The 18,279-nt window shown below is 34.6% G+C and overlaps 1 protein-coding gene across 2 annotated transcripts in view; it reads left to right on the top strand.

Annotated features, from left to right (window-relative positions):
• Positions 1–18,279, top strand: part of AKAP11 (A-kinase anchoring protein 11) — a 77,102-nt gene that overhangs the window by 37,409 nt on the left and 21,414 nt on the right. For both annotated transcript variants that reach the window (XM_051983868.1, XM_051983867.1), the window contains exons 4-7: positions 4,835–4,951; positions 9,824–9,871; positions 10,558–10,692; positions 17,332–17,599. In XM_051983868.1, the coding sequence (XP_051839828.1) occupies positions 4,835–4,951; positions 9,824–9,871; positions 10,558–10,692; positions 17,332–17,599 (568 nt within the window). The remainder of the gene's footprint in view (positions 1–4,834; positions 4,952–9,823; positions 9,872–10,557; positions 10,693–17,331; positions 17,600–18,279) is intronic.

The raw sequence follows: 18,279 nt of genomic DNA, 5'->3' as shown, positions 1-18,279 counted from the left end.
TAAGTCTCTTTGTCAGAGAAATCCACTTCCATCAGAATACATCCTCATACAATATCGTTGTCGAAGTGTATAATGATCTCCTGGTTCTGCTCACCTCACTTAGCATCAGTCCATGTAGGTCTCTCCAAGCCTCTCTGTATTCATCCTGCTGGTCATTCCTTACAGAGCAATAATATTCCATAACATTCATATACCACAATTTACCCAGCCATTCTCCAATTGATGGGCATCCATTCATTTTCCAGTTTCTAGCCACTACAAACAGGGCTGCTACAAACATTTTGGCACATACAGGTCCCTTTCCCTTTTTTAGTATCTCTTTGGGGTATAAGCCCAATAGAAACACTGCTGGATCAAAGGGTATGCACAGTTTGATAACTTTTTGGGCATAATTCCAGATTGCTCTCCAGAATGGCTGGATTCGTTCACAACTCCACCAACAATGCATCAGTGTCCCCGTTTTCCCGCATCCCCTCCAACATTCATCATTATTTTTTCCTGTCATCTTAGCCAATCTGACAGGTGTGTAGTGATATCTCAGAGTTGTCTTAATTTGTATTTCTCTGATCAATAGTGATTTGGAACACTCTTTCATGTGAGTGGTAATAGTTTCAATTTCTTCATCTGAAAATTGTCTGTTCATATCCTTTGACCATTTATCAATTGGAGAATGGCTTGATTTTTTATAAATTTGAGTCAGTTCTCTATATATTTTGGAAATGAGGCCTTTATCAGAACCTTTAATTGTAAAGATATTTTCCCAGTTTGTTGCTTCCCTACTAATCTTGTTTGCATTCGTTCTGTTTGTACAAAGGCTTTTTAATTTGATATAATCAAAATTTTCTATTTTGTGATCGGTAATGGTCTCTAGTTCATCTTTGGTCACAAATTTCTTTCTCCTCCACAAGTCTGAGAGATAAACTATCCTATGTTCCTCTAATTTATTTATAATCTCGTTCTTTATGCCTGGGTCATGGACCCATTTTGATCTTATCTTGGTATGTGGTGTTAAGTGTGGGTCCTTGCCTAATTTCTGCCATACTAATTTCTAGTTATTCCAGCAGTTTTTATCAAATAATGAAATCTTATCCCAAAAGTTAGAATCTTTGGGTTTGTCAAACACTAGATTGCTATAGTTGACTATTCTGTCTTGTGAACCTAACCTTTTCCACTGATCAACTAATCTATTTCTAAGCCAATACCAAATGGTTTTGGTGACTGCTGCTTTATAATATAATTTTAGATCAGGTACAGGTAGACCACCTTCATTTGATTTTTTTTTCATTAATTCCCTTGAGATTCTCGACTTTTTATTGTTCCATATGAATTTTGTTGTTATTTTTTCTAAATCATTAAAATATTTTCTTGGAAGTCTGATTGGTATAGCACTAAATAAATAGATTAGTTTAGGGAGTATTGTCATCTTTATTATATTCGCTCGGCCTATCCAAGAGCACTTAATATTTTTCCAATTATTTAAGTCTGACTTTATTTGTGTGAAAACTTTTTTGTAATTTTGCTCATATAATTCCTGACTTACTTTTGGTAGGTAAATTCCCAAATATTTTATGTTATCAACAGTTATTTTGAATGGAATTTCTCTTTGTATCTCTTGCTCTTGGATTTTGTTGGTGGTGTATAAGAAAAGCATGTATATTCTCAACTAAGCTATGAATTTTGTCCTATTTTCAGGGTTTTTTTTTTTTTTTAACACAATTGTTCTGTCCTGTTTTACCTGCTTTTAGTTGGTTTCAGGAGCTCCTGATGCTCCCATTCCACACTTCAGTTTTCTTCCACTATGGGAACATATCTATTTAATGTTGAAGAGCCTCTGTGGAAAATGGGATATATATGAGTTGATAGAGCAAATTTAAAAGTAGCAGCAGTGAGGACCCACTTGAGGTTGTGGGAGAGATCTAAGGCTGAGACCATAAGTAGTAATATGATAAGAGTCAAGGGATTCAAGAACAAAGGACAGAGTAGAGTTGAATTGGTCAATGAAGAAGCCAGGGAGGAAGGAGGAGAGAGTACTCTAGAGATGGTCCAGAAGGGAATTGAGGGGTCTAGGGATCATAGTGTAGATGAAGACTAGGGTTTTGTAAGGGAAAGCAGAGAAGGTAACTCAATAGATTAGTTGGATAAGGGAGAGGATTTCAGAATTCTTGAACATTTGTGGATGATGGCAAGAACAAGAGTTGTCTGGGTTTGGCGTAGGTGGAATGGAGGAGTAGCTCATGGAAAGTGAATAGTTTGAGGAAACTAAATGATTAAGGTGTATGAGGGGAGAGTCAGCATATATGTTGAAGGCCTGTAGATCAAAGCTAATTAACTTGGATTGCAAGCCCATATGGGGTAGGGTAATTGAATGTGGGAGTTGTAAAAATTTTTTTTATCAGTAAATGATTTGTATACTTTTTTTAAACATACCTGTATGCCCAAAGTCATATAAATATTTCTTGGGCAAAAAGGAGGGGGAAAGGAGTAGAAAAAGTTTTAAGGAGCTCCACTATAGATAATAGGAGTTGATGAAAATAATTGTAAGCCCGTTAGCAAATTCATTGAGGAAGAAAAGGGCACAGTGACCTAGGGAGTTGATAAACAACTGGGGTTTTGATGGGGTGGTACACATTTATTTGAATAGCATAAATACAAAGGAAGAGTGTATGTAGTGTAAGTGATAGAGGAAGAGGGAGCAGTTGTCTTTCTTATGAAGCTGACTAGAAATATCATTAAGATAAAAAGTTAGGTAATAGTAGAGGTTTTTTTTTCCCTTGATATTTCTTTTTATCCTTCTTTCTTATAGGTTGGAAAGATAGGGTCCTCTCTGGCTTTCCTAAGTGTTTTGTTGTTGTTATTGTTGTTTTCTTCTTCTGGCCAAGAGGAGCCTTAAATATCTAGTTCCAATTTTCTAAGAAATTGTTTCTACTTTCAATCTAACTGTTTTCAACAAACCTATTAAGAGAGAGCTGGCCTTGAAATAAAAATACAATCTTTCTTACACTTTAGAATTTGTTATTAAATATGGGAGCTGAGGAGATCACCCACTGAAATAGTACAGAAGGAGAAGAGAAAAGGGCCCATATAACCCTTTGGGACATCTCAGAGAGAGTAATGTCAAAAAACTTTATAATTTTCACATGTCAGAAGTACATATGATCAGAACAGTAAATTAGTAATTTTTCTTTAAGCTGAATGTTTGTATATAAAATTAAAAAAACACTATCTGTGAAATTTCACAGAGTAGCTCACATGAGGGTCTAGTACTATGTGAATATTAATTCTTCCACTAGCTTTTTTAATGATTCTCTTTTTCCACTCTAATTAATTTTTATATTTATAAATAATAAAATTTACATATTTATTTACATATTTATATATATAATTTTTATATATGTGTGAATTCATGTGAGTATAAATGCATTCATGTAAACATATGTGTATACATAGAGGTGGCTAGACGTACATTGAAGAGAATACTGGGCCTGGTGTCATGAAAACCTGAATTCAGATGCAACTAGCAGGCAAGTCATTTACCAGTACTTAACAGTTTCCTCAGTTCCTAACAATAGTACCCATCTGCAGTTGTTTTGAGGATAAAATGAAATAATATTTGTAAAGCACTTGGCATAATGCCAAGTAGATTCATAATAGATGCTGTATAGATGCTAATTGTCAATATTATTATTATTATTATGGTTTTGTATGTGGCAATTATTTTAATTCTTTACTTGATATATATGGGTAATTCAGTCAAGCCATCAATTTTTCCTCAATTTTGATTGAAGTTACTTGAATCATTCAGATAATGTTTCAATTATTCATTCTTTTTTAACATGTCCATAAGAAACTGTGTTTAGGAATATTGACTTTTAAAGACTTCATCCGATTTAAAATTTAAACCATAGAACATTTTTGTTTGCATTTATATCACTCTGGATTGTGCACTATTCTCTGTGCTTTATTAGTATTTTTCCACTTTGATTTTGCACATCCCTTTTCCTTTGTTTTCAATGTTCTCCTCTTTTATACTCCTCCATCCTTATCACGATTTTTAAAAACGGTGACTCAGCGTTTTTCTCCATGAAGCCTTCTGTTACTACTTTGTTAAGAAGTTGAGAATCATAGAATGATTCATTCATGTGCAATCTTAGTGATCATCTAGTCTTATCCATTTATATTAGTGATGAGAAAATTGAAGCTTCAAAATGTGAAATCTTATCCAGAGCCAGTTAATGGCAGAATAGATAGCAGGATCCTTAGTTGAAGACTTCTAATCTAGTTTCTTTGAACACATGTAATTCCTAGTTTATACCATTTTTGTTACAATAACTCTTTCAGAACAAAGCCTATTTCTTTTTCTTTTTTTCAATCTTCCATGACAACAGAGTGCAGGACAATTATTAAGTGCTTTAAAAACTCTGCGCTTAAAGTTGTCAAGACCTGAATTCAAATCCTCCTCCAAACACTTTCTAGTGGCATGATCTTGGACAAATTACTTAAATGCTCTTAGATTCAATTTCCTTATTTATATGATAAGACGAGCACCTACTTCTAAGGGTTGTTGTAAGGATCAAATGAAAGTTTATGACGACTTAAAGCACTGTATATGCTTGTTGTTGTTATGTTACTGCATACTATATGGATACATACATCTCTTAACAGATTATTAGCTTCTTGAGAGCAGAAATCTTTTTTTCCCCCATTATTTCCCTGAGTTAATTAGAGCACTTGTATTTGATGTTCAATAAGTGTTTAATAAAGGAATGTCTAAAATCAGAATGCTTTCATAGATTAATTAATTTGTTTTGTAATAAAATATATGGTTTTCTTTCAGAGCTTCATTGAAGGTGTACTTCAGTCCATAAAGTCTTTGTTACAGAGCCAAAAGGAATTATGCATTGTTTCAGCAGAGGAATATATAAAGCCAGAAGAACAGGCCAATATGATTGAGGTTTGGCATTACTACTTTCTAAACATCTAATTAGTTAGACGCAAGAAAGGACTGAATATTTTCATTTTTTTTAAGTTAACTCTCTTGAATCTAGCATTAAATATTTGAATGTTTTCAAAAACATAGAAGACTAAATTAGGTTTTTGCTTTCTATAAGAAGTTAATGCACTAGAATTTTTTGTGTATCACTGAGGATAGTGCTATTTTAAAATATTGTCACATTATTGAAAATATGTTTAAGGGCAAATAATTATTCTATTCCAATATGTCTCTTCAAGTCTTTTCAATTTTAAATCTTATGTAAAAACCTGAATTTTTCTGCTAATAGTAGTAACTGATAGAGATTGGAAGTGGAATCTAGTTGGTTGATTTTATCAGTGTAAGGAACTCTTAGTATGGAAACATCTTCCACTGATACACATTGATACACTCTCTGATTTAGAATTGTAAAGGATTTCTTGGAATACTAAGGGACTAATTTGCACCCAAGTCTGACTGACTATCCATCTAGTAGTCTCTGGTGTCTCTCAGTAATTGAAATAACATAAGTAATTTTCCCTTGAAGTAATTTTCAAGAGTTTTTTCACTGAATCTGTCTCTTATATAAAGTGAGCAGATTGTTGCAAAACAAAACAAAATCCAGTACATACTCTTCCTATAGCCAAAATGAAGAAGAGACTAAGTTATTGATGTTGGGAGAGCCAGCTTAGGACTTTTAAGTGGAATGAAAAAGATTAATGTGGTTATTATATAGATGACCAATCAAATGAGGCAACCAGATTGTGAAATCCCTTTGGAAAGTGGCAATTCATAAGTATAGGATTAAGGTTTAGTTGTAACATAATTTGGGGGAGATAGAAATAGGGGTAAAGAAGAGGAAATAAATCTTTTAGTTTATTCATCATTCTGTTGAATGGAATGCTACTTAGTACAGCTTGGTAACCCTATCTTTAATATTCATAAAATACTGGTCTGTAGTGAGCTTTTTCTTCTCAAAAAGCAGCCAGGTGATAAAAATTCAGATCTTTTATTATCCCAATATAGCCCGGTTAGCTTAGAGGCCTATCTCTCTGCTTGGTTCCATGAGCTCTTGCCGCTTTGTCCTTTGCTTCTGCCTCTGCTTTCTTCAGCCTCCAGAGCCAGTACCAAGTTGAATCTGTCTTGCCTTGAAGAGAGGGCTTCTGGCGTAATTCTACTGAAATCCCGACTTGTAGCTTCTTCACTCTGGAACTCTCCGACTGGCCCATTGGCCTATTTATGCTCCTTCCAGAGAGAGGGATTATGGGTAGTTCTACTTAGTACCTTGTTTCAGGTTCTGCCCAAAACATCTTCTTGTAAGATTAGATCAACTCTAATTAGTTAGCAGTTAGTAAGGATTCCAACATCTCCCCCTTTCTTTTGTTTTAAAACATAGGGGGTTTCTGAGGGGGTACACATAAATCCATCAATATGGGCCAGAACTTTGTAACAGATATACATGGTATACATAAATCCATCAATATGGGAGGCATTATACATAATTTACAAAAGCACACAGCAATATAACACAGGCTAGTGGTAATGTAACAAATAACATGAATCAACATGAAAATTTAACTACTGCAAAAGTCTCATCAACAATCTTTCATCTCAAGAAATCCAATGATTCTTGCAATTGCTTAAAATACATAAGCACATAGTAATATAACACAGGCTAGTAGTAATGTAACAACATAAATCGACCTGAAAATTTACAAATGTCCATAAGTCCTAGAAATAGTCCATAAGGAATCCATTGTTCATTAGTTCATGCGCCAGGAATCTAATAATTCCTGTAAGCTCTGAAGTACTGCAAAAAGTCTCATCAACAATTTTTCATCTCAGGGAATCCAGTGATTCTTGCTGGTTTTTCAGGAACTGAAAGCTGAAGATTTTAAAGTTCTTTTGACAGTCTCATTGTCAGCCATCTGATTCTTTCTTCATCTGTGGAAATATAAGCAGATCCTCTTCCCCAAGCAGTTAATCTAATTCCCTTCTATTTACCAAGTTTGGGATTTCTCCTCATCATCTGGTAATTACATTGGAGTTGTTTGCATTGGATATTGTCTTGTTGTCTTAAAAGGCCTGTATTCTCCCCAACTGTAATCCTGATTGCTTTTCTGTTGGTTGATGACATCAGAGTTCTGAATTTCTAAAGTCTCTCTGGGTGTAACCTCAGCTGCTATCATGCCCCACCTGTCCTTTGATTGATACTTTGGAGCTGGGCCTTGCCTCTCATTCTTCTGGGTCAATATACATTTAGAGGCCCAATGAAAGCCTCGGTTACATTTTGGACATGGGGTTTTGGGTTTTCTCTCACCCTGTCTTCTCACTCTATCTCCATATCCACAATGAGCTCTCAAATGTCCAATTTTTCCGCACTGAAAACATCGACAAGTTTCTCTAGAATTCCTCTGCCAAGAAGGACCTTGTCTTTCCATGTTCATCATAGTCTGGGCATAAGCATTTGTGCCTACCATGGCACAGCGTCTTATGATTTCCTCTAAAGGAGCATCTTTGTCTAGCCCCCATATAATTCTCTTGCAAATCTCATTGACATTTTCCTTAGCCAAATGTCTAGTCATTATTTCTGTTGCTGCATTGTCTCCAATGGTTCTTATTACAGATGTTTGTAAACGTCCCACAAAATCTGCAAAAGGTTCATTGGGACCTTGCTCTATTTTTGTGAAAACATTATTTCCATCTTTCTGTCCAGGGAGAGAATTCCAAGCTTTTATTGCAGCCTTAGAAATTTGCTCATACACTGTTATGGGATAATAAATCTGTTCTGAACTCTCTGCATACTGACCTTCACTAGCTAGTTGGTCAAAAGCAACTTGTACAATAGCTCCTGTTTGCCTATTGCGTTGGGCTTGAATCCTACATAATTCATGAAACTCTGAAAGCCACAATAAATTTTGTCCCGGTTCTAGACAAGTTTTCGTTATGGATTTCCAGTCATTCGGGGTTAAGATTTCATAAGACAAATTATCCAGTAACATCTTCACATAAGATGATGTAGCCCCATAAAGAGTGCAACCCTTTTTCAAATCTTTAATTTTTCCCAAATTAAAAGGAGTGTATTTTCTCTCTTTTTGACCTGAGGAGTTGAGCTCTTCAATCACAGGATATGCATTTATAAAATCAGATATATCTTCTCCTTCATTTTTTGCTTTAATTAATGCTTTTTCTAATCTTGTCAAATTCTGCTTTACAGGAGAAGCTGACTGTGTTTCTGTCTCTCTCCCTCCCCCTTGTTCCACCCATGAAGGGTTAATTGCGGGGGGAGGGTCATGAGATGTGGAATCACCTAATTCCTCCTGCTGTGAAGTATCACACTCAGAATTGTAATTAACTCCATTCTCATCTGATTCGTCCTCCTTTTCACCTAGTAAAGTTGGTACTTCTTCCTCCTGTACTTTCCTTTTCATCATTCTGTCACTTAAATAACTTCTTATAGCCAATTGTATTACATTATATGTATTAATTATTGAGTTAGGCCCATTTTTATTATAGAATTGACAAAGATCCTCTCCAACCAATTTCCATTCATTTAGATCTAATTCCTTATCAAGAGAGAAACAAGGACATATGTCCTTTATAGTTTGTAAAAGTTCAGTGATTTGCTGTAAACTTATAATTAAACCTTGGCTTTCTATAACTTTGACAATGCTCTCTAAACATTTTCCTTGAACAGAAACAGGCTGTTTTCTAAATATCTGTCCCATCTTAGCTGAAATTCTACTTTAACTCTTCTAACAAAATTTCTTTGTTGCACTCACCCTAATTTCTGGGTTGAAGTCTTTTCCACTGGATCAGGATCAGAGGCTTTTCCACTTGAATCAGGATCGTAGCTTTTCCACTGAAATCCACTGAGGGGTCTGTTAGTCCCTGTTCGGGCGCCAAAATGTTGTGATCTTCTTCTTCTCAAAACGCAGCCAGGTGATAAAAGTTCAGATCTTTTATTATCCCAATATAGCCCGGTTAGCTTAGAGGCCTATCTCTCTGCTTGGTTCCATGAGCTCTTGCCGCTTTGTCCTTTGCTTCTGCCTCTGCTTTCTTCAGCCTCCAGAGCCAGTACCAAGTTGAATCTGTCTTGCCTTGAAGAGAGGGCTTCTGGCGTAATTCTACTGAAATCCCGACTTGTAGCGTCTTCACTCTGGAACTCTCCGACTGGCCCATTGGCCTATTTATGCTCCTTCCAGAGAGAGGGATTATGGGTAGTTCTACTTAGTACCTTGTTTCAGGTTCTGCCCAAAACATCTTCTTGTAAGATTAGATCAACTCTAATTAGTTAGCAGTTAGTAAGGATTCCAACACTGGTCATAAGATTCTTCTGTTTTATATTCAAGACTGTCATATAAGACAGGGCTTCTTAAACTTTTTTTCCATTTTTCACCTGAGAAATTTTTATGTAACTCTGATTATAGAAAATAGGTATACAAATCAAACATTTACTGATAATAAATTATAAAGAAATTTATTTTAAGACAGTTCTTTGGTATACATATAATTTTATCATTTGTTAAAGATGAAAACAAATTTGCATATTAGTGAGATGTATATGTTTATTTTTACATAAAGAATTAAAATTTGGTAGAATATTTGATATTGATTACTATTGCCACCTTTTTTGTGACCTCTACATTCAGTTTCCTGACCTCATATGAGATTTCATTCCACAGTTTAAGAAGTTTTAGTATAAAACATTCAGAATTGTATTGGAAAAATCTTTATATTATGGTAAGCAATTAAAATTTTTCTTCTTAATGGACTTATGCTTTTATGCTCTATTCACTTCTTCTGATATGGCAGTTGGGGAAATTTCAGCTTAGCAGAATTTTTTTTTTCCAGGTTACCTTTCTAGATTTCAATGAAGAAACAGACACTGGTCACATGCAGGTAAAATAAAATTTGGAGTATGCAAAGGAACCTTCATAAATCATTTCAATAAGCCTCTTGATACTATGAAAAATGTTTCCTATATTATAGTATGCTGTTATCTGTGATTCTTAAAATTGAAAATTGATTTTTTAAAAAAGTTCTGAGAGTGTCTCGGAAGTTCATTGGAGTTTTCCTCTCATGGAAAAAATAATCATAATAATAGCAGTTGAAGTAGTAATCATAAAAGTAATCTGAATTGGTCACAGACAACAAATTGATTTTCCTTCTTCACTGCAAATATACACTGTTGGAAGATAAAAAAATTAAGGTTTTAATTTTAAAATTAAGATTACCGTTAGGGGATTATTTTTTAAAAAGTATACTTATTGAATGTCATTTAAGTTGTAGCAAAAAAATTTAGTATGTTTATGTTATGTATATTCTTTTGAAATTGCAATTCAGCTTACTGAATTTGGACTTTCTTTTATGTCAGTTACTAATAAGCAATTTTACATGTTGACAACCATTAGCTTAAATCTATAAACACTAGGTGGCATAGATAAAAATTTTAAGTTTTTTTTTTAATTCTTTGAAAATTGGTTTTCCATAGATTCTGTTAACCAAATAGTTTATTATTTTCATATTTACAGACTAAATAAATTAACCATTATCTCATACTTTTTTTTCTGTGTTACTAAAATTAGGATTTAGCTACAGTTTCTCTGGAACTTCCAGATCTTCTGAATTCTATCCACTTCTGCAATCTAAATGAAAATGAAATTATTTTTCTGAAGGATATAAATAAGTCATTTCAAACAAATGCTGACCCTCAAAAACAGGTAAAGTTTTAAAAAATTGTTTTTTTCCACAAACATTTAGCTCTTCCTTTCCTTCCCCTCTGCACATGCTGAACAATAAAAAGGAAAAGAAAACTTTTATAACAAATATATGTTAGCTGTGGCAAAAAAAAATGTATATCACATTATGCATTTCATGAACTCTTTGGCAGAAGATGGGAATTGTGTTTAATTTTTAGTCCTCTGATTTGTCATTGGTTTTATTGTATTAATCAGTTCTAAAATTTTTCAGACTTTTTTGTTATATTGTTTTTATATAAATCATTCTCCTGGTTTTGCATACACTAATTGGATAGGTGTGTGACCCTAGGCAAGTTTAAAGTGTCAGTTTTAAAAACATCTTTCATATTTCTACTAAAACTGTTCATTTTGTCTTAAGCACACTAATATTCCTACAATGTATTTAAATATAGAGCTATTCCTCTATAGTTGGGAATCTCCTTAGTTTCCTCTGAGCTATTATAGAAAAAAAAATTCTTGTTATAAATATTTTTGCACATAAAGGGCCTTTTCCTTCTTGTTTGATCTTTTTTGGTTTGTCAGCCTAATAGTGGTCTACATGGGTGAAAGGGTATCCACAGTTTAGTGACTGTGGGGCATAGGACAAAGTTGCTTTTCACAATGGTTAGACCAGTTCACAATTCCACCATCAGTACATTAATGTACCTGTTTTAAAGAGGCCCTTCTGACATTTGTCATTGTCCTCTTTTTCTCTTGTCAGTGTGGTTTAACTTGTATTTATTGGATTATTTGTGAACGGGAGTATAGCCTTTAATTGTTTCCTTTAATAACTGTAGATTCATGTCCTTTCACTTATCTAGCAGGAATGGTTTTTTTCTCTTATTCAGTTTGAATTAATTCTGTATATGTCTTTGATTTGAGATCTTCATCAGAGAAACTTGCTGCAAAAATTTTTTCCAGGTATCTTTTAACCTTCTAATTTTAACAGCATTAGTTTCATTTTTGTAAAAACCTTTTTTAATTTTACATTATCAAAATTGTCCATGTTAAAGCATTTCAATTAATTTTTCTGACTTTAATTTTTCACATCAGAATTTGTTTCTCGCCAATACTATTGTGAAACTTTGACATCATCGATTTTTCAGTATTTTTTTCTTTAAGATATTCTTTTTTTGCTGTTTTCTTATTTCAGTTATGTCTGACTTTTTGTGATCCCGTCTGGAGTTTTCTTGACAAAGATACTGGAGAGGTTTGCCATTCCCTTCTCCAGTCTATTTTTAAAGATGTCAGGAAATAGAAACAGATAGGGTTAAGTAACTTGCCTAGGGTCACACACCTACCCAATTAGTGTATAATACTGGAATTGAACTCGGGTCTTCCTGACTCTAGATCTAGATGCCTGGAGATTTTCTTAAGAAAATATTGTTTATCAAAATTTGGAGTTAAATTTTGACCGTAGAGAATAAATTGGTTGATAGTAATTTAAATTTAAGTAATGAGAAATAATATGACTTTTATTGCTTTGTATTCATTCATCATGCTCTTGAATTAATTGCTTACTTTCTTCAAACACTTGACTATATAGAATATAGGCACTTAACACATCACAATATGTCCTACATTTGCTATTTTTGTTATTTGTTTTAGAATATGTGTTTAACTTCATCTGCCAGCTAAAAGAAGTCATGCAAAGCAGATGACTAGGAATGTGTAACTTTAACATAGTATTTTATTTCTTAAAAAAAACAAAAACAGGGGCATTTTTAAAAAAATCAGACAATCAGGTTTATAGGATTTAGGCAATAATTACTTGTTAACCAAGTATATGATCTCCGTGGTATACATCAAAATAAATAATTTTATGTCTTGGAATTTTAGATATTTATGAAGAGTTTTTTTCAAAGATTTCTTAAAAATTGTGCATGAAGAATATGAACTTGCATTTTTATTTGAGATCTTAAAAAAAGTTGAGATTACAGTTCTGATCTCTTATTTCCTTATTTAGACTCTTTATTCTTTTTTTTTTTAATTTTATTTTATTTAATAATAACTTTATATTGACAGAATCCATGCCAGGGTAATTTTTTACAACATTATCCCTTGCACTTGCTTCTGTTTCGATTTTTCCCCTTCCTCCCTCCACGCCCTCCCCCAGATGGCAAGCAGTCCTATACATGTTAGAAATGTTGCAGTATATCCTAGATACAATATATGTTTGCAGAACCGAACAGTTCTCTTGTTGCACAGGGAGAATTGGATTCAGAAGGTAAAAATAACTCGGGAAGAAAATCAAAAATCAAATAGTATGATGTCTCATTATTATCGTTTTCTTGGGTGAAGTTATTAATTATGTCTATAATTTGCTGTTTCACCCAATCATTCTTTAGTATGAGATTATTTAGTTTCCAATTATTTTTGGTCTACTTTCCCCTGGCTTTTTGTTGAATGTAATTTTCATTGCATCGTGGTCTGAAAAGGATGCATTTACTATTTCTGCCTTACTGCATTTGAGTTTGAGGTTTTTATGTCCTAATATATGGTCAATTTTTGTATAAGTTCCATGAACTGCTGAAAAGAAGGTGTACTCCTTTCTGTCCCCATTACATTTTCTCCAGAGATCTATCATATCTAATTTTTCTAGTATTCTATTTACTTCTTTGACTTCTTTCTGATTTATTTTGTAGTTTGATTTATCTAATTCTGAGAGTGCAAGGTTGAGATCTCCCACTTTTATAGTTTTGCTGTCTATTTCTTCTTGAAGCTCTCTTAATTTCTTTTTTAAGAATTTAGATGCTACACCACTTGGTGCATATATGTTTAATATAGATACTGCTTCATTATCCATTCTACCCTTTAGTAAGATATAGTGCCCTTCCTTATCTCTTTTAATTAGATCAATTTTTGCTTTAGCTTGATCTGAGATCAGGATGGCTACCCCTGCTTTTTTGACTTCACCTGAAGCATAGTAGATTTTGCTCCAACCTTTTACCTTTATCCTGCATGTATCTCCCCACTTCAGGTGTGTTTCCTGTAAACAACATATTGTAGGATTCTGGCTTTTAATCCATTCTGCTAACCGCTTCCTCTTTATAGAGGAGTTTACCCCGTTCACATTTATGGTTAAAATGACCAATTCTGTATTACTTGCCATCTTGTTAACCCTGGTTTATGCTTTTCTCCCTTCTTTCCCCCTTATCCCCCTTCCCAGTATTAAGCTTGTGAGCACCACTTGCTTCTCACAGCCCTCCCTTTTTAGTATCCCTCCCCCCGCCTTAGAGTTCCTTCCCTCTATCTTACCCCTTTCCCTCCCAGTTTCCGTATTCCCTTCCACTTAGCTTATTCCTTCCCTTTTCACTTTTCCCTTCTCACTTTTCAATGAGGTGGGAGAAGTTTCACCATAGATTGAATATGTCTAAAATTTTTCTCTTAAAGCCAATTCTGAAAGCAGTAAAATACTCACTATATTCATCCCCCTCCATTCTTTCTCTCAGATATAATAGGTTTCCTTTGCCTCTTCATGAGATGTAGTACCCCCACTTTACCCTTTTTCTGGTACAATGTCCTTTCCACATCTAGTTTCTAGAACAAGGTATACATGTATTCTTTATATATCTTTATAGCCGAAATATAGTTCCCAAGATTAATCTTTACCTTTTTAGATTTCTCTTGAGTTCTGTATTTGTAGATCAAACTTCTGGCTTTTTCATCAAAAATAGGTGAAATTCGCTTACTTCATTGAATGTCCATCTTCTTCCCTGAAAAAAGATGCTCATTCTAACTGGGTAAGTTATTTTTGGTTGCATACCAAGTTCTTTAGCCTTTCGGAATATCATATTCCAGGCCCTTCGATCCTTTAATGTGGATGCTGCTAGATCCTGGGTGATTCTTATTGTGGCTCCTCGATACTTGAATTGGGTTTTTCTAGCTGCTTGCACTATTTTTTCCTTCATCTGAGGGTTCTGGCATTTGGCCACTATATTCCTTGGTGTTTTGATTTTAGGATCCCTTTCAATAGGGGATCGATGAATTCTTTCAATGTCTATTTTACCCTCTGTTTCTATGACTTCTGGGCAGTTCTCTTTAATAATTTCCTGGAAAATAGTGTCCAGGCTCTTTTTTTCATCATGCTTTTCTGGGAGTCCGATGATTCTCAGATTGTCTCTCCTGGATCTGTTTTCCAGGTCTGTTGTTTTCCCCAGAAGGTATTTCACATTCTTTTCCATTGTTTGATTTTTTTGGATTTGCTTGACTGATTCTTCTTGTCTCCTTGAGTCATTCAATTCCATTTGTTCGACCCTGATTTTCAGTGAAGTATTTTCTTCACTCTTTAAAAATCTTTTTCTAATTGTCCCATTGAGTTCTTTTGTTCTATGGAATTTTTTTCCATTTCGCCAATTTTGTTTTTTAGAGAGCTATTTTCTGTTTCCAGTTCACTAATCCTGTTTTTCAAGGATTTGATTTCTTTATTCACTCTCTCTTTAAATGAGTGGGATGACTTCTCCAGACTCTTTTGCCAAGCCTCCCTCTCCTTTTCCCATTTTTCTTCTAGCTCCTTTGTGAGAGTCTTTTTAATTTCTTCTATGAGATTCATCTGTGCTGAGGAACATATGATCTCCTCCTTTGGGGATTCACCTGAGGACTGTCTGTTTTTAGTCTCCTCAGGATTTAGTCTGCTCTCTATCTGTATAGAAGCTGTCAAGGGTTAAAGTCCTCTTCAGTTTCTTGCTCATTCTGTCTAATAATCAAAGACAAACTAGCAAAAAAACAAAAGAAAAAACCCTTGAATGGAGGATGCTTTCTTTGGGAGGAGGAAGGGGCTGGGTGGTGTTACCGAGCTTCCTCTACAGACTTCGGGGGCAGCAGTGAGGCCCTAACAGGACAGTGATGGCTGTGCTGCGCCTGTGCTCTGAGCTCTGAGAGCGTGCTGAGACACTGTGAGGGAGGCGTGGCCAGGTCCCGAGAGACTCCAGCTGTTTGGGGTTGTATTCTTCACCCCCCAGTGTTTTTAGCTTCTCTGCTGGGCTGCTGACTTGCTGCCGGAGCAAAGTATCCAATCCTGTAGCAAAGCTCTCCCTGCAGAGACTGCTGCGATCACGCCCCACCCCCTCTCCGCTCTGCTCAGCTCTGAGCCACCTTACGTGCTCTTGCTGCCGCTGCCTGTCTGCCCACAGTCTGCTTCCTATCTAAAAACCATCCCAGCCCACACGCAAAAACAGACCTTTCCTGACGAGTCTCAAGGATGGCTGCTCTTGGTAACTATTTGTAGGTTTTTTTTTTCAGTCAAGCATTAATTCAGAGGTTTATAATGATATGGATAGTGAGAGAAAAATGCAGAGTTTACACAGCTGTGTGCCTCCTCTCCACCATCTTGGCCGGAAGTCCTAGACTCTTTATTCTTAATTAATCTGTAATGCAGTGAGTATATCTTTGTTTAATGAGGATAATAATAGCAGCTATCTTTCAGGGTTGTTTTAAGGATCAAATGAGATAATTTTTCTAATGTGCCTTGCAAATTTTAAAGTTCTATATACATGCAAGCTATTTATTTTTATAAGATTTGACATTTAGTATCTTTTTAGTCTCAAAAAACTTTCTTTTTTGCTTTTTTACCACACCACACTTTTTTTGTTTTCATCCTCTTTCTTTTTACCACTGCTTCTTTGTTTCTTCCTCTTTATTGAAATCCTCTAATCTTTCAGTGAAATTGACTTTCCATAACTTAAATTTGTATCTTTATGGATCAAATTCAGATGTGTATCTCTGATCTTAGCTTTTTTTTTTTTTTAGCTCTAAATCTACCTCCCAATTACTTACTGGATTTCAAACCCAATACATATTAAACTGAAGCAGTTTCAAAAATCTGTTTTTAGGAGTTCAGTCTTTCTATTAATAACACCATTGTTCTATAGTCTCAGGGTGATTGAGTTTTTCCTTTACCTTTTTGTCTGATCAGCTGTCAGGCCCTGTTGATTTTACCTCATAATTGTATTTGAGATTTGTCCAGCTCTTCCATCCCAGTATTGAAGTGTTTAGAGTTTAGGACCTTCGAGTCAAAAAGGCATGAAACTGAATCCTTTCTCAGCTTTTTGCTGCTGTATAGATGAGGCTACTCATTCTAACTATAAAGTCTGCTTGTATGCATAATACCATGCTAGATGATGAAGAAAAACACAAGATACCATTTCTGCCTTTGATCAGCTGGGGAAACAATCTATAAAACTCAATAAAAAATTTAATCATGGTACTAGAGATAAATGATAGTTTAATATAGCAACATGATAATTATTTTTAAACAGTAAATAATTTCTATTGAATGGTACAAATGATAATGTCCATGGACAAGGAAAAATCTTCTTGAGATGTTTTGAGACTCTGGAAGAGGAGAGGTTTTTAATTGAGTGTGAAGGATTAGCAGCATTTTATATAGATGATAAGAATAGAGAGGAAACATAAAGATATAAAAGAAAAAAAAGAGAAATGAAGGTGAGTTCTCAAAAAAAGGGGGAGTAAACAGAAATGATGTAAATTAACAGACAGGAACAGACAAGAATGCTACTATTTGGCTAGCATCTTTCCCCTTTTAAGATGTATTATTTCTAGATTTTCATTACAGACAAATGTTGGAAAATAATATTTTAATCTCCTATTATCTTCTCCAAGAATCATTTTTCTAGCGTGCTTTGTGTAATGAAAGTATCTCCAGCAACATCCCCACGACTCAGAGTTGATTTTGTATTTAATCTACTAAGCAAATATGCCACAGGCATCCGCTATACTTTGGAAACATACTTACGCCAGAAACGTCACCTGGAGAAATGTCATGGAGATGATGATGACACTAATCAGTCAGTGTCTTCTATTGAGGATGATTTTGTCACTGCATTTGAACAGTTAGATGAAGATGAACCTTCCAAGATGCATAGTGATGGTAAGTTTTCTGTTGTGTTTTCTTGAGCTAGATGGTAGCATTATAGGGATAATTAACATTAAAAAAATGTTTTCTCTGATTAACATAGTGATATTTCCTGCTCTTGAGAAAAGTATTTCCCTAAATTTGCAACTCCTTAGTGGAGTCCATAATTTTTGTGATGTCACAAGTTTCAAAATTTTAATTTTGTTGCAAAATCTATTTAGTCTATGGTATATCAACAAATGTTTAACAACCAGCTTGCTGGGGAGGGGTAATGAATGCATAAAACATTTAAGTTTTCTTTATCACTTAAATCTGGACAGTCAGCAAAACAATCAAACCCTAATTTGTAGCATGTGCTAATTTTTGAGGTGTAAATACTCACATGAGAAACTTAACTATCACCTTTCTTGAGCTGATATGAGCTGTGTCCACTACATCCCTGATTTTGCTCATCAAATGGAAAACCAGTAGTCTTCCAACTTAGGAATTGTAGAATATTGAACAGTCATGTCATATGACTTAAGGTGAAAACTTTGGTTAAGCAGTGTATAAGTTACAAAGTCTTCCCTCCCTTCTTCCTTCCTTCCCTTTTCTCCCTCCTCCCCTTCCTTCCATCCTTTGTCCTTTCATCTTTCATCTTTTATATATATACATTTTATTGCAGGTAGTATAAGACAAATTAATTTTTTTGTTGA

The sequence above is a fragment of the Antechinus flavipes genome, chromosome 3, assembly GCF_016432865.1.
Source record: "Antechinus flavipes isolate AdamAnt ecotype Samford, QLD, Australia chromosome 3, AdamAnt_v2, whole genome shotgun sequence".
NCBI classification, from domain to species: domain Eukaryota; kingdom Metazoa; phylum Chordata; class Mammalia; order Dasyuromorphia; family Dasyuridae; genus Antechinus; species Antechinus flavipes.
Note: the sequence above shows the minus strand (reverse complement) of the source record. Positions and strands in the feature narration are given on the sequence as shown.